This window comes from Triturus cristatus, chromosome 8 (genome assembly GCF_964204655.1).
Source record: "Triturus cristatus chromosome 8, aTriCri1.1, whole genome shotgun sequence".
Classification (NCBI taxonomy): Eukaryota; Metazoa; Chordata; class Amphibia; order Caudata; family Salamandridae; genus Triturus; species Triturus cristatus.
In genome coordinates this window covers 1,626,834,886-1,626,859,232 of record NC_140591.1, presented here as the reverse complement: position 1 = coordinate 1,626,859,232, position 24,347 = coordinate 1,626,834,886, and the positions used below count along the sequence as shown (strand labels likewise).

General features: G+C 49.6%; 1 protein-coding gene across 1 annotated transcript in view; it reads right to left on the bottom strand.

The window, feature by feature from the left end:
• LOC146808456 (transient receptor potential cation channel subfamily M member 2-like) overlaps positions 1-24,347 on the bottom strand; it is a 694,250-nt gene that overhangs the window by 573,080 nt on the left and 96,823 nt on the right. Inside the window, exon 3 of the mRNA XM_085623563.1 lies at positions 21,054-21,234. Coding sequence (XP_085479689.1) covers positions 21,054-21,234 — 181 coding nt within the window. The remainder of the gene's footprint in view (positions 1-21,053; positions 21,235-24,347) is intronic.

The window sequence follows — 24,347 nt, the reverse complement described above, 5'->3', positions numbered from 1 at the left end:
CTTCAGAGACTGATGATGCTTGCAGGATTGATACTGTGGCTTTGCTGAATCATTTGGCAGAGAATGGACACAAAGTGTCCCCAAACAAACTTCAGTATTGTTTGACTGAAGTTCAGTATCTAGGTCACCGGATTGAGAAGGGAAAACGAAGAGTGTCACCAGATCGCATAGAGACGATTCTGCAAATGGGAACTCCGAAAACACAGAAAGAAGTCTGCATGTTTTTGGGAATGGTCGGCTATTGTCGACAGTGGATCTCAAAATTTTCCTTGCAAGCAAAGCCACTATTGAGATTGACTCGAAAGGACATTAGTGATCCGGTACCATGGGATAACGACTGCTTGAGAGCCTTCCACAAGCTGAGAGGGAGCGTATGTCGCGCTCCAGCTCTGGGAATGCCGGACTATAACAGAGCGTTTTCACTCTTCTGCTGTGAGAAGGAGGGATGTGCATTAGCGGTCCTTGTACAGACACATGGAGGTGCCCGTAGGCCTGTGGATTACTTTTCTGCCACATTAGATCCAGTAGCTTCTGCGTTGCCCGGATGTCTCAAATCCGTTGCTGCAACAGGTGTCAGCATTGAGAGATGTGAAAGCATAGTGATGGGTCATCCACTTATCGTTTATGTGTCACATTCAGTGGAACTGTTAATGACAAGAACCAAGACACAGTATCTAACGAATAACAGACTTACAAAGCAGATTATATTGGCTTCTGAGGATGTCACTTTGAAGCGCTGTACCACCTTGAATCCTGCCACATTGTTACCTCCTCCGCAAGAGGAAGAAGAGGATTGGGAAGAGCATGACTGCCTCGATGTTACTGAGCTATCTACCAAACCCAGACCTGACATTGTTGATGAACCTCTGCCTGAATCTGATTTGATCCTGTTTGTGGATGGTTCATGCTTAAGAGACAATGAAGGGTGTTGGAGAGCAGCGTTTGCAGTGTGCACCATCTTGGGGGTGGTGGAAGCTGCCTGTTTGAAAAGAGTATACTCTGCTCAGGTGGCTGAAATTATTGCTCTGATACGTGCTCTATATGGACAGCCAATATGGGTTTGAAGTGGTTCATGATTTCGGGCAGTTATGGTCACAGAGGGGATTTTTGACGTCCTCAGGATCCCCAATCCGTAATGGAGAATTTGTGCGCTGTGAGAAGTTGGCCTGGTATATGATGTTCACTAGTTAAAGTGACCACCTTGTACCATGCCAAGCAACCCTTATGGTGTGGTTGTAAGTCAACCTTTTCGGACTAGCTGCCCTAGTGGTAGCGTAGGCTAAGCAGTCTTTGAGGCTAAACTCGTTAAAGCGTGTTAAGCAGGCTGTTTTACCAAATGTAACCCCCTTTTATACCAATGAAAGGACACCACACAGATAAATATTGAAAATATATATGTATTTATTTCTCAAAGTAACCCCTAGACTCTTTATGAGCACAGGAGCACAAATCGTTTAAACAAGAATACGTTAGAATACACAGAAGTTGCACTTTATATGGATAGGCCCTGGTGGCCACTCGAACCATATACTAAAATAGTGGTATAAGTACCACGAACAGAAAAGGGAAAGGGCCTAGGGCCTCTAGAATCGCTGGGCCTACAAGGAGCTAACTTTAGTTAGTGACCAGGAGGTCCACGGGTTGCGTGTGCAGAGCAAACAGTCACACGCGAGCTCCCATAGGTTCTCAATGGGTGCGTAAAAGTTACAAAGTTACTGCAAAAAGGATCTTCCGGATGGACTATGAACTCAAGATTGGAAACACAGACACTAGAGATGATACTCTACGCTTGGGCACCGGAGTGCCAGCTTTACCTCACCCACAGGAAGCGGGTGCATAGGTCTCGAAGTGCGTCGGGTTTCTTCTATCTGTTCAATGGAGCCTGAAGACAAAGATGCTGCAGGCGGTCGGTCCGGAAGGGATGCGGTGGATCCAAGAGTGGATCGGAGTTGTAGAAGACCTGTAAGCAGAAGGGACAGTGTTCACAGTCACTAGCCAGTGACCAGCGTGGCACCAGGTGGGTACCAGGCGATGTCGGGTGCAAACAGGGGGAAAGGTGCAGCTTGTCTCTGCAGCCACGTGGTCCCTGAAGGTCGACGACGTCCAGGAGTCGGTTCACGAGCTGTCCCACGCAGGCTCTCGCTGTCGGCGGTGTCGGCGACTTGGTCGAAGCAAACAAGCCTTGGCAAAAGCAATTGTTGTGGAAAACGAAATAAGCTGATGGTTCTGACCAGCAAGGTCAGAGGGACTGCTCCTTTGGAGGGGAGCAAGGGCCAGTCTGGAGCAACCAGACCAGCGGTGTAGTTCTTGAAGTTCGTCGCCAAGATGGCCACTAGCCAGCGGGCCAGCAACCGGTTAGGCGTGTTGAGTGGCAAAATGCAGAAGGGCCCCACGCAGATCGTGGAGATGCTGGAGGGCTCACCTTTGGTGCAGATGCTGCTCGGGTGTTGGGCTTCTCAGGACCCAAAGCACAACTTGGAGGGAGCCTCGGTTGTCGCGCTTGCAGCTTGTCGTGGTCTTTTCAAGATGGCTGGCTCCACGTGTCTCGGTACCTCCACGGGTTCCTTCTTTTCAGGGACTGTGGATCGGGCGGTGAGAGGTCTGGAGGTCCAGGTCTTGTCAGTCTCTGGGCTCGGGCTCCGGTGGGAGGCGGCGGCAAAGCAGATGTTGATTCGCTGGATGGTGCTTGCGTTAGCAAGGTGGTCACTCCCTGACCACAGGGGAGATTTCCTTCAGTCCTCTGTGCGGCAGAGCGTCGAAGTTCCCATCTTCTTCTTGTAGTTAAGTTGATTCCAGGATGTCTGAAGTCTTAGGACACAGCTCCTACCTTTAAGCGGATTCTAGGGGCCGGACTACCTGCTAGTTCCCTCCCTAAGGGTGGGACCAGGAAGGGGGGTTGTTACACCCCCAATCCTTTGTCCAGCTCGCCCCAGGACCGGGACTGGTGTGCCCCAGGACCGGATTGAACTGGCATATGCACCGAGGCTCCTTGTGAGCCTCAGGCATGTCTGGTTTCTTTCAAGCCCTACCTGACCAATACACAAAATCCTGTCTGGGGTGGTGCACGCACCTCCCCTGGCAGGAAACCCTTTGTCCACACCTCCCAAGCTGGAAGGACTCCCAGCAGCAGGAGGGCAGACTTGTGTCTGTGGTGGCAGCATCCATTTTGTGGAGCTGAGGCTATGTCTGATTTTACCCGGGTTTCAGGTACTGTACATGTCGTGTCCCTCTAGAAGGGTGGAATGCTAACCCCGTCGCCAGAATTGGCGAGGGGTTAGTATTCCAATTCGTATGACACCTTACTCGACATGTTTTGATAAAGCCAAACCAAAGTTAACATTTAACCGCGAGGTTCATAATGCACTTAAGAGTATATGGTATGACGATATCTGGAAACAGTAGAAGGAAGTGGTTCCAACCACTGCAGACAGGCTCAGCTCATGCCAGAGCACCATCTCACATGGAACCAAGCACTCTGCCTTCAGGATTGTTAAGGCCTGCCATAGGAGTGACTTATAGGTTAACATGTGTCCCATTTAAGGTTAGGTATAGGTATACTACACCTAAGTAAGAGGTGGTTACACCAACTTACCCCAGCTGAGTGATCAGCCAGTTGTGTCAAATTTGTTAGGCCAGTCCAGGGGTGGCATAATACATGCTTCAGCCCCTGGTAGGCCTTAGAAACACCAATGCCCTGGGTACCTAGTGTACACTGGTACAGGGGCTCACAGGGTGATCCACTTCCAATTGGTTATGCACCTAGGGTGCATAGTGTAAATTTAGTAGAGAGAACAGCAGGCTGGGGGTCTGATTGGCAGGCCCACAGCCTCAATATGTCAAAAACCAGTGAAGCAAAAAGCAAAAATTTGGGGTGACCATAGGATAGCAGACCCTACTCTCCTACATGTGCCAACTGTTGGAAGCTTTGTAGAAACCTAAGGAGATTGCAGTTGTAAAATTTGCAGCCCATGGGAGGGGAGAAGACTTTGTTACAAAAGGTAATAACTACGCTGATGAAGTAGCTTCTTTTTGTGCTATATATCTTTGTGTTTTCAATGGAGAATATATAGGAGAGAGCACAGACGAGACCGAGCTCAGCATGATGTTAGCTGTAGCCGATACCTGGGATGAAGTGAAGCGGCTGCAGGAGGAGGTCTCAGAGGAGGAAGCTGCATGATGAGTAAGAGCAGGCTGTGAAAGGAGACAGGATGGCATTTGGGTATCGACAGATGACAGAGCAGTACTACCTAACTGTTTATTGAGCCCAATGGCAAGGCAGATCCACGGAGCAGTTCATCTTGGGAGAGATGCCATGGTGCGAGTGTTTAGGCAAACTTGGTTTAACCCACGATTTCGTGTGAGTGCTGAAGCAGTGTGCCACAGGTGTGTTATGTGTCAACAAATGAATGTTGGAAAGAGAACTGTAGTTGCGATGAGTCACATTGGAAGATCAGGAGGTCCTTTCAATAGGATACAATTGGACTTTATTGAGATGCCGAGGTGCAACAGGCTAAGATATGTTTTAGTGGTGGTGTGTATCTTTTCACATTGGGTTGAGGCATATCCAACTAGACTATGTGACAGTCTCACAGTGGCAAAACTGCTCTTAAGGGAACTGATACCGTGTTTCGGATTTCTGACCTCGGTGGAGGCAGATAGAGGAACACATTTCCATAATGACATCATGAAATTGTTGTGTACAGCTTTGAACATTGATCAGAGATTGCACTGTAGTTACAGGCCTGAGGCATCTGGTCTTGTAGAGCAGATAAATGGCACAATCACGATGAGGGTGTCAAAAGTTTGTTCATCAACTTCATTGAAATTGCCAGATTCGCTGCCATTGGTATTGAGGAGTCTGCGTAGTACTCTTGATAGGAGGATGGGGCACTCACCCCATGAGATATTGATGGGAAGAGCTATGCGATTGCCTACGGTGCTAGCTACAGCGCTGATAAGCCTCACAGATGATTTGGTATTGGATTATTGTAGGGGCTTGGCTGATGTGGTTAATTCTGTGTCCCAACAGGTTGAAGCTGCGACTGCATCCACCTCGAGAGACCTGCTGCATGATCTTAACCCTGGTGACTGGGTGCTTGTCCAAAAGCACGTGAGGAAGAGCTGCCTTGATGCTCGCTGACCATACCAGGTGATTTTGGTCACAAGTACAGCTTTAAAGTGTGGAGGATTGCCAAACTGGATTCACGCTTCGCATACTCGTCGAGTTCCAGAGCCTGTGGTGGAAACGACTCCCCTTGTTCTGAGAATTGCGACTGAGAATGTAACAGAAATTGAAGGAACAGGTCAGGTCATAAGCATTCGTGATGATGCTGCACAGTCAACTGAGCAAGTAAGAAGAGATCAAGCTGTTCCAGAGTTGAGTTCAGGAACCTGAGATAGACGAGATTGCAAAAGTGAACTTTGAACCAGATCAGAGTGAACGGCCTGGTGCAGAAGGATCAGATCGAGAGGAAGAGAGGAGAACAGGTGCTGAAGCAGAAAAGTGACCAGAAAGAAAGGAGCTAAACATAAGGCTTGCATCTGAGAAAAATCTCGCTTCGATTCCTGAAACGCCTGAATCAGATCAAAGTGAAACCGAAGAGAGACCGGATGGTCTAAGAAGATCCAGATGAGCGAGGGTACCATCTCAAAAGTACGCATCCCCTGAGTGGATGTGCCTGGCTGCAGATGCAGAGACCGAGGAGTTCTGGGAGGTTGGGGACTGGAACAGTGAGTTACGGAGTGGACACCCTGTCGATTGATATCCAGTTGCTGGTCCCTGGAGTTGAGGCTTTCGGAACCATAATCCACCAAGGCTGAGTGACTGGCGGTTTTTGATCCTTAATCAGGTTGCTTTCCCTACCTTTGGTCGATAGCCCACTGCATAGGAACTGGGAGAAATATGTGTAGAGATTCTGCAGCTTGTTCTTACCATACTTGGATCTAATATCATTAATGATGAAGTTTGAACTGTGAAAGAAGAATTCATTAGGGCTTTAGAAAGAAGATAACCTAGGACCAAGTGGAAGAAGATCTAAATTAGGGACTTTCAGTAGAAGAAGAACTGAGGGCTAGGGCTCACAACATCTCTACAATAGGTTAGTACTATTGGACTGAATAGTGCAACAATCAACTGGACAAGGAAAATAAAAAGACATTGTAAATAACAGGATAAGGCAAAGAGGAGAAGAAAAGGCACTTTGTTGATTTTGTTTGCGCCTCAAGACCAAACAGTGGTTTAAAAATGGAATCTGAAAATTCAGGACGCAAGCAAAAATGCATAATTGGTACCCTTATTGCTGTGGTACTTATTGTCATAACTGTGGTGATAGTTACATCTTTGGTTGGGTCTCAAAATGCTGAAGGGAATGGGGAACAGGCGACTCTTGCCCCACCTGCCTCAGATTGAGACGAGGGTGCATCCGCAAAAGATAGAGATATGATCAAGGAAACTAGTCGGGTGTTACACGTAGATTTGTCAAAATGTGATTTCACGCTGAATGCGTTTGCTCGTTTGTTGTATGAGTAGGTTGATACAATGGAAGTGAAAGATTGTTATGTGTGTATGCAATTGCCAGCATCAGTAGAAGAAGGCATTCAATAGCATAATTTACCTTTGACGTATGGCATTACATGTAGTGTGTTGTTGAGCATGTTTTATAGTAAGGCACATTTTTAGGTCTCGCCTGAGACAGCGCTTTAGCGCTGCTCTGGCGAGACTTATAGTAAGCACTTTTGGAAGTGCAAACGAGTGCTTTCAGGCCGCCAACTACTGTGCATGTGTGCCGGGCGCGCGCACCATTTGGCAGCCTGAAAGCACTCGTTGTCTTTCACTTTCGCGGCCGCTCGGCCGCTTTGATGTTTTATCGTGCATGTGCAGACTGCTCGTGTTGCACTGTCTGCGCTCGCACATACACCTCCAACTCCGTTTGTTCCACCCCCTCCCTAGGTCCCTGGCGTCTCTCCCGCCGTGCTTTCACACCCGCTCTGTTTATTCCAACTCCTCTGTGGCCTCTCTTCTGCCGTGATTTCACATCCTCCCAGTCCGGAAAACCATTATTCAGTTGCCGCGAATGCCAGTCTGTTGTGGCACACGCAATGTTCTTTTAATTAATATTGACATTGAGCACTTCTGAGAAGTGCCTGCACCTTTAAATCCTGGCTTGCGTGTAGCTGCTCTGCTTTCACCCCTCCCTTTTTCATTCCGGATGTGTCCAGGCACCCGGAAGCAGCAGCTCCTTGTCCTCCGGGTTGCCGATGAACATGGGGGAACTACTGGTTTAGACCGTGGCGGTGGAGGGGGCTCAGAGTGTTTGACCTACTGCCCCCTCTCGAGCCCTTCCAGCATTCGCCAAGTCATCTCTCCAGTGTGCAAGTCCGAGGCACAGAATCCGGGAAAGCTTGGACCGGTTCCCAGCCCTCAAATCACACTCTCTCGAGTTGTATTTCCATCTGAGCTCCTGCGCTTCATGTTTTTGATGCTAACGCAGGGGATTCAGGTGCTTGTGTTACTTCCGCTGGTGCTAAACTGGTAACATGCTGAGTTGTGTACTACCCATTATTTAAGCATGGCCGGAAATGCAGTTTGTGTAGCTAGATACACAAGCGGTTAATATAATGCTATTATAATAGGAGAATGGGTTCCCAATTGCACATTATAAAAAGCATGTCACCTCGTAGTTCAATGACCATATACAGGCATGATGCTGACGAATGAGTGCTTGGTTAAGGGCATGGAAGTCTGAAGAGATTTACCAAAGTCTTATAAAATGGGTCTGGAAGAACCCAAGCAGTCTGGCTCAGACCTGCAGCCCCTCTCCTGCCCTCGTTTAAACCCCGCTAGTGTCTTCGTAGCGCTGCACAAGAGAACATCCTCGGCTTTCCAAAGTCTGTCACCCACCTCACTGCCATGTGTTTGACTTTTTCTGTACTCCCCCTTGCATCTATATGCCCCTACACACCGTGCTCTTTCTCATCTCCCCTTGACTTACTGCGTACTATTTCAAATATCTCTACTCACCTGTCCTCCACCCCCATCTTTTCATCCCCCTCCCGACCAGCTGCCCCAACCCCTTCCCTCCCACCAGCCTCTGCCCAGACACAGCCTGTTTGCACAGGTATCAAACGGCCATCGTGGCAATAAGTGCGACTGAACCTACCTGAAACTAGATTCCTACAAATACCCGCCACGCCTGGCTCTGCATGCAGTGCCTGGATGGGCGCCTTTCTTAAAGCAGCGCTAAGCATAGCATTTCATATATATGCGCATGTGTGTGTGATGTGTTTGTATATATATTGTACGTATTTACGTCTTTGGGAGTGTGAGGTAAATGCAATTGTGTGTGTGTGTAGTGGTAACGTGTTTAGTTGATGTGTTAGCATTAAGTGTGCATGTGTGTGTAAATGATTTCACTGGAACGAAACCCCGTTCTAATTTTTTCACAGCTGGCGAGGTGCAGAGAGCAGCACTTGGTGCGGGAAATAATTCCATTTGTGCGTCTCTGAACTGGTCGAAAGACCCCGGTCTGGAGTCTAGGCGCTGTGCTTTTTCCACGAGTGCTGCTAACGTCTGAATTTCAGTGCCGAAGATAGAAGGAAACGCGCGGGTCAAAGCCACAGGCCTATGAGATGTTAAACACCGAGATTCTTTCCTAATTTATCGCGAAACAGCGCGGTGACAGCCCCTTGATTCTCTTGCCTTCCTCTTTGTGCCCATTTTACGAGTGCACGGGTCATAGCACTTCTGCGGCAAGCACCCTCCAGCACCTCTGAAAACATACTTCAGCTTGTTGTGTTATTGTGCTGGTACACATTACCAGGCTAGGGTTTGAAATCGGCAATTTAAACATACATTGTGTGATCTTGACAACTGCTAGCAACAGCGGCAAATAAAGTATGGAACTCTCAGGGTTTGAGTTGGAAGTGACTAGTTAAAACTGCAGTCTTAGGCACAGATATCAATTTTTAGAGGCCCGCTCTACCATCCAAAGTTTGGACTCTTAACACCCGCAAACACCTCCCAATAACTTTGCTAAACATAACAGCTTGCGAGGGGGAGAGGATGTGGCCTAACAGCTAGAGCGGGTCGACCTCAAACCTGGGGAATTGGGTTTGGGTCTCGGCAGACACGCTCAACATCCTGTCATTCTGGGCAAATCACCGAATCTCCCCGTGCCTACCAAAAACGAATGTGTCTGTGTGAAACGTAACTAGTGCTCATGCAAAGCGCTCAAGTTTGGAACGGAGTAAACCGGTTCAAGACCCTGCGTCGGCTCCACATTGTGTGATTCTGGGCAAACCGCGTATTCTCCCCGAGCCTACACATATGCATTTGACCTCGTGTGAGTAGTTTGGTGCTCATGTAAAGCGCTCAGAAGCCCTTGGACCGAGTTCTCGCTATATAGAACAGAAAATAATAAATGTAAAGCATAGTAACTGCCTGTTGGATTGACCTTGTCTGTTTACAAACCTGGCCGTACCCTGGCTGGTAAACGGTGACAGCAGGAATGCACCAAGTATCATGACGGGACCAGACCAGAAAGGGGATCTGCAGGCAGCACTCTCGCAGACGCACATCCACAAAATGGTGCCTTACTTGCCTTTTAAACAAGCATTTGCAATGCAAATAGGTCTCGCATGTACGTGAGTAAGCTATTGGCATTGTAAATGACAATGCCTTTTATTTATGTTTTTAAAACGAAAACAAAAATAAAAGGCATTGTCATTTGCAATGTCAATAGCTCAAACTCTCGTAAATGCGAGACCTATTGCATTGCAAATGCTTGTTAGTATTACTTCTCAAATTATGATGTGGTACTCTCAGAAGTTCCAGTTCTTAAGTACCTGAATAAATATGATTACTATAAGGAGGTAGAGAGGACATCTACGTATTTTGTGCCTACTATTACCTTAGATACATTTTATGCCCATAGACACAATTTGACCTGCATGTTATCTGACATCGAAAAGAAGTTTGTGGATCAGATAGAAGATCGGCATAGGCAGACCTTATTTAGACCAGATCCGAAGCATAAAGTTATTCCATGGACACAGGAAGAATTAGATCATAAGGCAAAGGGGAGTTCTAGTCCAATAGCTTTAGACTTTCAGCAAAAAGGGAAACTGTGCATTAGACACCCGTCAACATATTATGACAAGATATTTGTGGGTGAGAGTGATTGTGATATCAAAAAATCAATGAGAGAGTGGATCACTGGTCCTGGGAGAACCAGGGTATTGCATGGTTAGTACGTTGTACTATTTAAGAAACCCTCATTCACGTTTGGTAAATGGATCGAGATTAGCGGTATATCTTGATTCTCCGCTAGATTTGTCGTTAACGTGATCGCATAATCATTGGGTTAATCCAATGCTTCCTCCACCCGGAGGCTTTTACCACTGGTGGTCACAGTAGTGATCGTGAATAAAAAAGGTGAGGTGATTGTGGTGAAAAGGTGTTGTTTAAAAATCTCGTAAAGCCAGTAGATTTCTTTATTGGTACTGGATTCGGGATAAGTTTAAAAAAATTCTTGTAATTGTGCACACATCAGACTTATTATGGTCTAGTGCACTTTTAAAATAGGTGTCCAAAAACACCTATTTTAAAAGTGCACTTTTAAGTGAAAGTGAAATTGCCTGAAAATTGGTATGGTACGTGTTATTTGGCTGTGGTATTTCCCAAAATCTTCATTGTGGATGATTTATGGCCTTTGGATCTCACAGAGGAAAACGTGGTATAAGTGCGGGAGAAATTGTTGGGGATGTATTTGAAGCTATGATACCTAGCTTGGGTGTGATTTTGAATGATGTGAAAATAAGTAAGTTGGCAACGTTGGTGGATAAGCTCTCTATAAATACGGCCCAAATTCTATTACTTGTTGATGTGGAGATGGTTTTGATAAGGGCTATGGTTCTTCAGAATCATCTTGCTTTAGATGTGTTATTAGCTATAGCCGGAAAAGTCTGTAAATTATTGAAAGTTCAACAGTGCTGCACGTATATTCCTGACAATAGTCGGGATATAAGGAAGTACATTAGTAACATTTCAGAGATACTTCAACATTTACAGGATCTAGCTGCCGATGGACTTTGGGAACACATTTGTAAGGGATTTGGCAAGATTACAAATTGGTTTGGAAGTCTGGGACAAGGGATAATGGGATACATCTTGAAAGCTATCATAATAGCTGTCATTTGTATAATTGTACTATTGGGAGCCATCAAGGGTTACAAGTGGCAAAAGGCACGACATAATGAGAATTCCTTGAAAAAGCATGAGCAGCAGTTAGACCAACTGCAGGACAGTCATTATCTGCACCTTAAAGGGTTAGAAAGATTTAGACAGGGACAGCAAGCTACAACTTTTGTGTACGTCGGTCTTTTCTACAAGGAGAAAACTGTGAGAGGATAGAATGCTGGGGTTATGACACTAGTCATAAGAGGAGGGAACTGATAGAGCTCTTACAGCACTCTAAATTGTATGGGTGCACTATACTCATGGTTTAAACGCACTCACATGTATTTTTGGCTTTTGCAGTGTTTCATGATTATTTAGATGCATTTATTCACGTTATAGTAGCACTGAAATGTAGTGTGCACATTCAAGCAGGATTTTACATGTATTAGTGACATTTACAGTTCCTGTATGTGTAATGTGCAGGATGAAATTATACTTGTGCAATGTAAACTGTGTTTAGTTTAAGTTGCCTGAATTGTAGGCCCAAACTGTAAGTTGTTTTGAGTTTCGTTTCTCCTTGGTTGCTCAAGAATTAATTAAATGAATCCTTTTTGTGCTCGAAGACAATATGTTCTCATCCTACTGCAGGTGCAGGAATCGACTTCGTTATTCTTAGATTTAAGGAGATACCTGGAATTTCTTTGAAGAAGTCTGGAAGGCGAGAAGGGAGGATTCCTTTCGTGCCTGGCCTATCTGAAACCCAAGGCCACGGGGAGACGAAGAAAAATTAATGAAAGCTCCTGTGGAAAGCTACTGAAAAAGTTGCAATTGAAAAAGTACACCATGTGACGTATTGTAGGTTGAACATTGTCTTTTTGTATGATGTGCAGGGACAGATTCTAGAGACTTCTTCTAATTTTCGGAGGAGAAGGAGCATCTTAGAGCGAGCTCCATAGCTTTAAGCTATCAGACCCAGTTGACGTGAGTACTTCTTAGGAAGTCAACACGTGCGGACACCTTTGGGATATGATATAAGAGAGATTGGTAGGACCCTCATTTAGAGCAGAGTAGGGAAAGATACATTTTGTTTGTTTTCTTCTCAAATGAAAAGAGAATTGGACTCAGCTTCTATTCTTTGATGTATTTTGATTTTGGAGCTCATCACTTTATGCCTTTTGTGCCGAATGAATTATATTCGTAGACTCGGCTCTGTATTGATTTTTATGTACCTATATTCACTGATATTGAGGTGTGTTTATATTCAATTATTTTTGGCCTTATAATAAATCCACAAAACTGAAGTTCGGAGTCTGTGGTCCTTTAGAGTATGACTAAATTGAAAGTATAATCTTGAATTGTTTTACTCCCCTCCACCACTTTTAGCAGGCAAATAAAAGACCATCAGTCTTAACTTTAGCAGAGAAAGCAGGGAATACAATTTAGCGTAATCAAACTCAGCTGTAAAACTGTCAGTGGGCAGGAGCTTACTTCTTACGCGCTAACTGATTGCTTGCTGAATATCCCCTCCAAAAAACGATTGTGCTAGATATTCTCTGTGCGAATTATCCAATTAAGGCAATGGCATATTGTGTTAATAGTCATTGACCTGGCCATCCGTGCCTATTGTACGTGATTTGTACAGCTCTGTATAAAGGTACAAGAGTTCCAGAAGGATATCAATAGTGTGGTATCCTTTTACTCCCTGGCTAGTGTTTATTTCCAAAGTCCCCAACAATGTAGTTGCCCCTCAGACAATTCCAGATAAAGGTCTACCGGGTCTACTGGCCTCTCCATATTTACACACAGTAACATATTTTCTTAGGTATCCTATCCGCCTTTCTGCTGTATCAGTATATTCAGGTGTAAGCTCCAGAATATGTACTTGTGTTGATGTATTAGGGTTCTCCAGATATTGCACTTCTTGTTGTTTAAGAGCAATCTCAAGATTAGTTAGGGTGTGTCTAATTGATTTTAGTGTACCTGCCTGTTTTATGATGCATATACCCCTAATGTATGCCTTTAAGGCTTCCCACAACACCTGATATCTGGCCTTGATGCGGCATTAAGTCTGAAATATTGAGTAACAGATTCAAGAACGTCTTTCCTGAACACTCAATCTAAAAGTGCCCCTGCTAGGAAGAGCAGTGGTCTAGAATGAGCACTAATGTCTGGGGTAGTTAATGTAATACAGACCAGGGCGTGGTCTGAGAGTGTACGAGCCAAGTGTGCAACCCCGGAGACCCAATTACTTATCATGATGGAGATTTTCCAAAAATCCAATCTGGAAAAAGCATCCTGCCCATTAGAATGAAACATATACTCTCTCCTGTCTAGAAACTGAGCTCTTTATATGTCCATTAAGACGTGCTCCTGTATTTTGTGCAATTATAGTTTTGCCGCTGATTGAACCGTACCTTGTAAATATCAGGCCCCACCCCTCAAAAAATGAATGGACTCCGGAACTGTTCATTTAGTGGAAAGGGATCCAAAAAGTGCAGCGGGATCAACATTCCGACCGTATACATTGACCAATGTAGTTAACGTTATAGCTAGGTGAAACTTTCAGTAACAACGTAACGTTTTAAAGTAAAAAACGCAGAAATTCAGCAGTTATAGTTATCTCAAGTAACTATACCTCCTGCCCTAGGGTAATTATAGCCTGTGCCCTCACCATGCACTGCTAATCACCCCACATATTACATCAGACACAACATCTTCTATGACATCATTGGTAATATCACTGCAACATTTGTGCAAATATATTATTGATGTGAAAACTGCAGGGTGAGAGCGTAAGTTACAGTTACTTAAGGTAACTATAACATTAACTGATGAATTTCTGTGGTTGAGTTTGAAACGTTGTGTTGTTACTGGACATTTCACCTGACAATAACGTAACTTTAACAGTTGGTTTTTACAGTGAATATGTTTGTGTGTGGGGTGTGGTGTGTGTGCATGCGTGCGTGTACACAAAACATAATAACTTTGCATAAATGCATGTACATACACAGTAGCAATTGTTTGAGTTTAATGTCCCAATATGTAGAGTGCTAGTGGCTGAAAGTCATATCAAGGCTGGCTGAAGGTGTCAGAGATAACACGACCCCTTGACAGCCATGGCATCAACGTAAGTGACTCCGTTATTGTAGGGAGTGAACCTGAGATCCAGTGTGCCGCGCTGGCATCACTTCAGTGACTGAGTTAATATGTGTGACTAATTTGCGTCTTGCAGTGATGCAGGAAAATGTACAATAATGTGTTATTCTAACACCAGGTGTGTGGTACCTGGTAAGGCTGCATAAAGCCAGCTTCACTGATTATCTTTCATATTGTGGATAACTTAAAGATATTTACATGAAAAGAGACATGCCATCAACTTTGCACATGGAGGGGAGGAGCCTAGCGCGCATCCAAGATGGTCGCGTGAGCACAGGGCTCCCCGGACCCTTTCTGCTCCTCGGAATATATCCTGAGACTATCCTGATTTGGTTTATGGAATCTGGGAGATGAAGACCAGCTGATCATATATCTCTTTTTAAAACTCTAATCGGACCTGGGAATCCTGAGTTGTCGTCGTCGGAACTTTTGGGACCCACCCGACGGAGGTGGCCGGGGTGAAGGTGACCCGTGGGGCCGGGCTGCAATTGAACAACAGCGGCCTCAGCGCGGTGCCAGTTGCCGATTCAGCACTTTCGGTTTCGGTTTTGGCCTTCAGGAGATCGGCTGGCGTGCGTGCTCAAGGTGGCGAGGTGCCTCCTGGGCCTCTGCCCGAGGCTTGCTTCCATCTGCTACTGGTGGGCTTAACGCCTCCGACCCCTACATCGACAGTTTGTGGTCCTTTTGCTGGCGCCCGCACACCTCTTGATCGGAGGTCCCATTGAGAGACTGCGCTCGCATGGCGGGCAAAGGGGGTCCGGAGGGGCGCAAGACCAAGGCTTCTCTGCGCGGGGGAGCGGTCCAGAGCAACAACATGGACCGCTACACCCAGGGCAGGGGGTCCCCTGGCGCTGCTGGCCTCTCCCCGGATGCTGCAGGGGGAGGCACGACCGTCTCTGCGGAACTTTCCCTGCAGGACATTATGGGCGCCATCGAGGGCATCAGGGAAACCATCGCGACGCAATATGAGGCCCTGGCCCGTAAGATCGACACTGTCGCGATCGATGTCACCCTGATTCGGGCAGACCTCTCCAAAACCAACGAGAAGGTCCAGGCCCTTGATACACGGACCTCCACCCTGGGTGCGGAGGTGTCGGATCTGCGGGCCGCGCTTGGGGACATTAGAGTGGTCAACGACCATATGGCCCGGCGGCTTGAGGACTTCGAGGGACGGGCCCGACGCAACAACATCCGCATCATTGGTGTACCGGAGTCCTCCGACGGCCGCCCGGTGGACCTCGTGGTCGAGGAACTTATCCTGCAACAGCTGTCCCCGGTTGGCCTAAGCAAATTCTTCGCCGTGGAGCGGGCCCATCGAGTTCCGGGCGGCCGGCCGCGTCCGGGGGCCCCCCCGAGGCCTATCGTGGCTAAACTGTTCCACTACAGGGACCGCGACGCTATTCTGCAGGCTTCACGGACCTGTGGCCCGGTCCGCTACGAGAACTCGACCATCAATTTTTATCCGGACTTCACGCAACTGGTCCAGAAACAGCGGATGGGATTCCAAGGGGTGAAGCGCCGTCTCCGCGAGCTAGGCCTGAAGTATTCGATGATCTACCCGGCGAAACTCCGAGTGGAGCATGGAGAGCGGACAGCCTTTTTTGACTCTCCTGTGGCCGCAAGTGACTGGCTGGACTCGCTGCCGGACGGGGGTGGCCGGCCCGGGCCCTCTGGGGGCACCGCAGGTGACGGGTCCCCTTAGACTGACATTTGGTCCTTGCTTTTGCGGTTTTGCACTGTACAGTTGGGTCTTACTTCTTTTGCATACTGTGTCTTACCAGGACCCGTGAGGGGTGCGGGCGGGTTCGGGTCCCTTTCCTCCTCCGGGGTCTTTTTGTAGAATGGGGTTAGGGGGGCGACAGGCACACTGCAAGTTGGGGGGGGTCATTGGCCCGCAGGGGTGCAGGGTGGGGGGAGTTGGACTTGGGGTGGGGTTGGGGGGGAAGAGGGGTTGTTTTGTTGTGTGTTTTTTGTTTACAGGGCGAGGTATTGATTTTTGTCCATATTTGGGAACCGTGCTGCGGGCTGGGGGCCTCTTGATCTATTGGAGGGGATGGGGGGAGACGGGTTGAGGCTTATGTCATGGAACGTCAATGGGTTGGGGGACCGTATTAAGCGGGGTGTTGTACTGCAATATTTGCGTCGTGTGACTCCTGATGTGGTGTTTCTCCAGGAGACGCACTTGGTCGGCAATGTCTGCCATGCGATGAACAGGGGGGGATACCGCCTCGTAGCCCATTCTGGTTTCACAACTGGCTCCAGGGGGGTGGGCATTCTCCTGCGAACCTCCCTTCCGGTGGAGATCACGAGGATAGTCTCGGATGACAGAGGGCGCTATGTGTGTTTGATTGGGAGGTGGGAGGGGCAGCCCCTTACCCTGGTTTCAGTCTACGTCCCCCCGGGCCTCCAGAACTCCACCTTTACTGACTTGGGTCGAATGCTGCTTGACCTTCCGGACGGCCTCCTGCTCATGGGCGGGGACTTTAATTCTGTGGTTTCGGGTGAACTGGATCGTCACCCACCAAGGACCCTCCCCGCTGCCCAGTCATGGCTGGGTGGGATGTTGGAGACCTTCGGCTTGGTGGATAGTTGGAGACTAATGCATCCGACCCAGTGTCAGTTCACCTTTCATTCGGGGGCGCATGGGAGTCTCTCCAGGTTAGACTACTTCCTTATGCCCGCGGCGCAGACTGGTCGGATTCGAGAGGTCAGACACCTGGCGCGTGGTATCTCCGACCATTCTCCGCTGTGGCTTCTCTTTGACACCGGGTCGCGGTCCGCAGGGCGGATAGCTCCTATTAACCCCTGGTACCTGCGGGACCCTGCGACTCGTGACAGCCTGGTTAAGGCCATGGACCAATACTTCAGTGAAAACGAGGGGTCGGTGTCGTCTGCGTTGTCTCTTTGGGAAGCCTTTAAAACTGTGATACGCGGACACGCCCTCGCCCAGATAGTGGTGGCCAAGAAGGTTAGGAGCGAGGCGGTGGTGAAGCTGGAGACTGACATCTCGGGGTTGGAGTCGGCCTTGGAGGCGAATGTTACTCCGGACGGGCTACATGCCCTCAGCCTGAAACAGTTCGAATATAGGTCCCTGGTCACTGACGCGGCCAAAACTATGTATAGGGAGCAGCAGGGCCGATTGTATGATGCGGGGGACAAGGCGGGAAAGTTGATTGCGTGGCTGGACAAAAAGGAGAGAGTGAATCGTGTGGTCCCCGAGTTGCGTGCTGCGGATGGTGTGTGTGTGACTGAGCCGGATGAGATTGTGGAATGTTTCGCTGACCACCTCCGGGCGGTGTACTCCCCGGTGACTGACAGGGATGAGGATGACTCTCGCCTCCTACTGAGAGATATTGCTCTGCCCGGCCTGTCCGTTGAGGACCGGGAGCGGCTGGACGCCCCCTTGTCGTCGGATGAAATAGCGACCGCGATCCGTTCCCTTCGCTCGGGCAAGGCTATGGGTCCTAACGGTCTGCCCATTGAACTATACAAATTGCGTCCTGATAAGCTTGCGCCCTTCCTCAGCCGCATGTTCCGCGACTCTCTTGCGGCGGGTTCCCTTCCGGCCGACCAGCGCTTGGCCACTATAGTCGTTATCCCCAAGGAGGGCAAGCCGCGAGACCGCTGTACTTCTTACCGGCCTATTTCACTGCTCAATGCGGAGCCTAAAATCCTGGCGAAAGTCCTGGCCAATCGATTGTTGAGTGTCGTGTGCGACCTTATTCATCCGGACCAATGCGGCTTTATCCCGCACCGCAACACCGCTCTTAACTTGCGGCGTCTTCACGGTGCCCTTGCCAGGGCGGAGTTCCTCTCCGAACCGGCCGTGCTGGTTTCTTTGGATGCCACGATGGCCTTTGACACTATTGAGTGGCCATTCCTCTGGGCCGTCTTGGATAAATTCGGCTTTGGAGAGGGATTTATTGGCTGGGTGAGGCTCCTTTACACGGGACCCATGGCTCAAGTGGTGGTGAATGGGCGGGTCTCTCGGCCCTTTGCCCTCGGCAGGGGCACGAGGCAGGGGTGCCCGTTGTCCCCGTTGCTTTTTGCTCTCGCCCTGGAGCCACTCGCTGCCTGGCTCCGTTGGGAGCCCTCGCTTAGAGGGATCCGGTGGGGCCCGGGCTTCGAAGATCGGGTCTCGCTGTATGCGGACGACATTCTCCTGTATCTCACCTCACCGCGGCAGTCACTCAACGTCCTCTTTGACGTTCTGACCTCCTTTGGGAACAATTCGGGTCTCACGATCAATTGGTCTAAATCCTGCGTTTATCCCATCTCTGGTGGTCCTCCTCTCCTGCCGCCTCGGCTCCCGATTCAAATATCTCTGAGCGGCTTTAAGTACCTGGGGATATACGTTTCGCTGGACCCGGTGGCTCGCTATGAGCAGAATCTCCTGCGTCCACTTCGGCGACTGCGGGAGGACACGGCCCGGTGGTGCAGGCTCCCCCTGTCCCCGCTGGGTCGGGCCGCGCTGTTTAAAATGATGTCCCTTCCCAGGTTCCTCTATGCACTCCAGAACTCCTTCGACGTTATCCCAGTGGCCTACTTTCGGGAGGTGGAGAGCCTGCAGAGGAGACTGGTGTGGGACGGGCGGGCGCGTATTGCTCTTGCCAAGCTCACTCTCCCCTGGTATGACGGGGGCATCGCGCTTCCTGACATCCGCAGGTACTATTGGGCCTCGCAGCTATCTGCCATTAACCACGCCACGTATGCGCCCGGCTTGAATCCGGCGTATGAGATGGACAAGTTCCTGCTTCCCGGCGGGAACTACAACAGGGCACTTTATTCCCGCCTGGCTGGCCGGACCCTTACGGGTCCTACTAAGATTGCGGTGCGGACCTGGAGGGCTGCCACTGCGGCCATGGGCTGGAGTGAGCGATTAACATGTGCTACTCCCTTGTTTGCCTCCGACCGCCTGGGCAGCTTGTGGACCACGAAGGGGTTTGACCAGTGGGACACGATTGGTATCAGCAAAGTGGGAGACCTGTGGCATAAGGGCGCGGTAAAGACTTTCGCGGTGCTCCAGGCCGAATACGAGCTGACCGACAGGGAGTTCTTCCGCTACGCCCAGGTTCGACACGCCCTGCTCTCGGTCTTCGGGGAGGGGACCAAGATCCCTGTTTCCTCGCCCCTCGAGGACCGCATACTTGACGGACATGTCCCTGATAGTACTATTTCTTTAATTTATAAAAAATTAATTAATCACCGGGCGGACCTTTTTGTGCGCCTTCGGGAGGCTTGGACTGGGGATGGGGTGGAATTGGACGACGAAGATTGGCAGTCTGCACTGTCGTCCCCCAAGGAGGTTGCCATTCCGGCTCGTCTCCGGTTGGTACAGCTCAAGATTCTCCACCGGGTGTATGTGACGGGTCCGCGCTTGGTCTCGATGGGATTTTCCGGCGACGGGCTCTGTAAGCGAGGGTGTGGGCTCAGCGCCACCTTTCTTCATATCCTTTGGGAGTGCCGCGAGGTGGCGGACTACTGGCGCCGGGTCCACACGGTTATGGGACAGGTCACTGGGGTTGTGCTGCTGCCGGAGGTGCGTCGCTGTGTCCTGAATGTGTGGGAGCCCAATGACTACAGCGCGGCTCAGACTCGGTGGGCGGCCCTAGGGAACATGATTGCCAAGAGGGATATAGCGCAACTTTGGGGCGCTCAACGGCCGCCCACCGTGTCAGTATGGAAGGAGAATATGGACTGGTGTATGTTTAGGGAGAAGACTGTGTATGTGGCCCGTGGCAAGCCGGGGGCATGGGGTAGAATTTGGGGGCAATGGAACGCGTATCGCGGAGGCATCTGTACGCCCCCCCTGGTAGACACTGATATCGCCATGTCCCCCTGACCCTTGATGGCTCCTGGCGCCTTTTGGAACAACTACATATGGACGTTCATCTCCCTTGACCCCCTCCCCCCCCCCTCCGTCCCCGGCCTCCCGGTACTCCTCTCTTTAGCGGTTTGCTCAATTGTCCTGACTGGAGCTTCCCGGGGGGAGCCTGACCCGCACTGGTTTCCCTCATAACACGCCTTTTGTTTTTTATTGTTTGTCTTTTTGTTTTTGTGATTGTTGGACTTACGCTTCCTGTTCCTCGAGAACTATCTGGAGCCACCTGCGGGGCAGTGCCCTGGGAACTGATTGTAGCCTTGATATGTGTAGATTTCCTTCTGTACCTAGCGGCCGGCCCGGGTGGTTGTAGGCCCGTACTTGTAACCGAATTATTGCTCAATAAAAACTTTTTCAAAAAAAAAAAAAAAAAAACTTTGCACATGGAAATCACATTTCATTTTGGCATCTTTCTTGCTGAAAAACTGTTTTGCAGATTCCAATACTGTAGATAAAGGCAAACCATGTACAGTGACGTCCAAGCCTCCACCCCATGGCCCCTCATCACTTCCCCTAGGATATACCCCTCCCTTACAAGGATGAGCAGACATCGCTGTCTTCAACGCCTCATAATCTGCAGGACTTCTTTGCAGTCGCTCCCACGGTGGGTGAGACCCGGAAGAGGGGTCAGTTCCACCACTGGTGCGGTTGGACCGTCTGAAGCAGCATGGTGTGCCCCCATTTTTCGCCAGCCCCTCTGTGACTAGGTTTGTCCCCTCTTTACCCCAACATACGAAAGCCCTGCACCAGCTGAGACCAGCAGTGACGTCAGGAGCGCCCCAGGACATATGGCAGTTGAGATGCTCATCCCAGGACAGGCGCATAGTACCCGGCCCTCACCTGTGGTCTGCGCGGCCTTGACGAGCCCCTTGCTGAAGAGGTTCTTCAGTCGCGGCCTCATGATGAAGTCCTTGGCTCCCCCAGTCACAGACAGCAGCAGGTTGGGTACATGGAGGCTCCACTCGTCCTTCATCATGGTGTAGAGGACATCTGGGGGGGCGTCCTGAGAGACGTGGGCAAACTGCGGGGACAGAGACCCACATCTGTGGTTACTAACCTTCTGTACGCAATCTGGTTTGTATTAGATCTTTTTGTTTACGCAAACACAAAAAAAGAAGTCACATTCATCCAAATGTCTGCACGTTTTGCCTGTAGTTGTCTGAGGCTACACACAGTCCTTACAATCATATCATAAGCTGTTAATGATCAAGCAAAGCCTTAGATCTGGATTATACTTTTTTATTGAAAGAGAAAACAAGAACATGAATGCCAAATCACCAACATGACCCTTGGCCTCACGCTTGGGCCCTCAACAGCCTCCTATTGGCTGCCAGAGTCCTAGGGCGAAGGGCAAGGGGTGGGAAGAACAGAAAATAACTAGAGCCTCCTCACTTCCTGCTCCTGCCGTCCAGAGAGCAGGACTGGGGGGTGGGGGCGAGGGGGGAGGCACAAGGAGAGCCAGAGAATCAGGCCCCTCCATGACGTCCACGAAGAAGAGGAGAAGAAGGAAAGTTAGTAATCAGTGGCCGTGAAATGAAACTAGCATGCGCCTGACTACTGGCAACATAGACCTGTGAGTGTTTGTGGTGTGCCATTGACTGCAGGTTGTCCTCTCTCCGTGGCTGCTTCTCTCTACGCATTCGCATTTGCTGTTATTTGAAAACAGTTCTCTGTGAGCTGTATCATGAGTGCTGACGATCCACCACCCTCTGATGCCACCACCCTCTGATGCCATCACCCTCTGATGCCCTCATCCTCAGATGCCACCATCCTCTGATGCCACCACCCTCCGATGCCACCACCCTCTGATGCCATCACCCTCAGATGCCACCACCCTCTGATGCCACCACCCTATGATGCATCACTCTTATGCATCACCCTCTGATGCCACCACCCTCTGATGCCATCACTATCTGATGCCCTCATCCTCAGATGCCACCACCCTCTGATGCCATCACCCTCTGATGCCATCACCCTCTGATGCCACCACCATCTGATGCCACCACCCTCTGATGCCATCACCCTTTGTTGCCATCACCCTCTGTTGCCACTACCCTCTGATGCCATCACCCTCTGTTGCCATCACCCTCTGTTGCCATCACCCTCTGATGCCATCACCCTCTGATGCCACCAACCTCTGATGTCACCACCCTATGATGCATCACTCTTATGCATCACCCCCTGTTGCCACTACCCTCTGATGCCATCACCCTCTGTTGCCATCACCCTCTGTTGCCATCACCCTCTGATGCCACCACCCTATAATATCATCACCCTCTGTTGCCATCACCCTCTGATGCCACCACCCTCTGATGCCACCACCCTCTGATGCCACAACCCTATGATGCATCACCCTCTGAGGCCATCACCCTCTGATGCCATCACCCTCTGATGCCATCACCCTCTGATGCCATCATCCTCAGATGCCACCACCCTCTGATGCCAACACCCTATGATGCATCACTGTTATGCATCACCCTCTGATGCCATCACCCTCAGATGCCACCACCCCCTGTTGCCATCACCCCCTGATGCCCTCATCCTCAGATGCCACCACCCTCTGATGCCATCATCCTCAGATGCCACCACCCTCTGATGCCACCACCCTATGATGCATCACTCTTATGCATCACCCTCTGATGCCATCACCTTCAGATGCCACCACCCTCTGATGCCACCACCCTCTGATTCCATCACCCTCTGATGCCCTCATCCTCAGATGCCACCACCCTCTGATGCCACCATCCTCTGATGCCATCACCCTCAGATGCCACCACCCTCTGATGCCACAACCCTATGATGCATCACCCTCTGATGCCACCACCCTCTGATGCCAACACCCTATGATGCATCACTGTTATGCATCACCCTCTGATGCCATCACCCTCAGATGCCACCACCCTCTGATGCCATCACCCCCTGTTGCCATCACCCTCTGATGCCAGAACCCTCTGATGCCAGAACCCCCTTTTGCCACCACCCTCTGATGCCACCACCCTCTGCTCCCTACTCTTAGGAGTCCTAACTTTACTACTACTAAACTGAGAAAAATCCTAATTTTAAGACTTTCGGTATTCACAGAAGGCATTTAGGAGTCCTAAAGTTAGGACTCCTAACTTCTGTGAATACCGAAATGAGTAAGTGCCTTCTGTGAATACCAAAATGAGTAAGTGCCTTCTGTGAATACCAAAATGGTAGTAAGTTTAGGATTTTGTCTTAAGTTAGTTCTGTGAATCGGGCCATGGGAGTGTGGTGTGTGCATGAGGACGGGGTGAGTGGGGGTGGAGGGTACTGCTGAAGCAGTTGAGTCAGTTAGGGGCCATGGGTTTAGAATCAGAGGTCTCAGGCACCTAATCCGCCCTCACAGGGACTCAAGAGGGTGCACCGGGCAGTGCTCGGGTTGGCACCATCAAAGCCCTGCATCGGTGGGATGTCCAGTGGAGACGGAGCAGTGCTGCTCCAGCCAGCTTACATGGTTTCAGGCATTAGACTTAGCAGCACCCAGGAGGTTCTCCTGAGCTCCAATAGAGCCGCCAAATGAGTGCAATCTGGCCTGCGCAGCTGTGAGGGGTGAGCCTCCCTTGTCACCGATCATCTTGGAGTGCCCATATTGAGTGACCTCAAAGTGGATACACAACAGGACTAAAGCACGTGCATCACAAAAAGAAAGGGGCGTATTTATGTAGGAGTTGCATCGCCCTTGTGCCATGCAACGGGACACAGGAGTGACACAACTCTTACGTTTGATTATCAAGCCACACAAGGTCATCTCGCGTGCCTTGATAAATTTAGAGTAACGCAACGCAGCACAAATCTCTGCGTTGCGTTACTCTGCCTCTGCCATGGTTGGAGCGTGGCTGGTGCCACACATCTACCTATATATTTTGACGCATTCCCATTTTTACCATCTCTGGTAAATCTGGGAATGCATAAAAATGCTATGCCTGCCCAGGTGAGGCGTAATGAGGAGAAATGTCTTTATTCCTCCTCGTTACTTCATCTTTCTATGTGTGCTGCTTTCTGTAGCGGACATAGACAGAGGAATGTGCCTCACTGGGCGTAACACAAGCCCCCGCAGCCCCAGCGTTGCGGGGGTCCCCCACGCTCCAGGGGCCCCCTCCCTTTATTTATAAT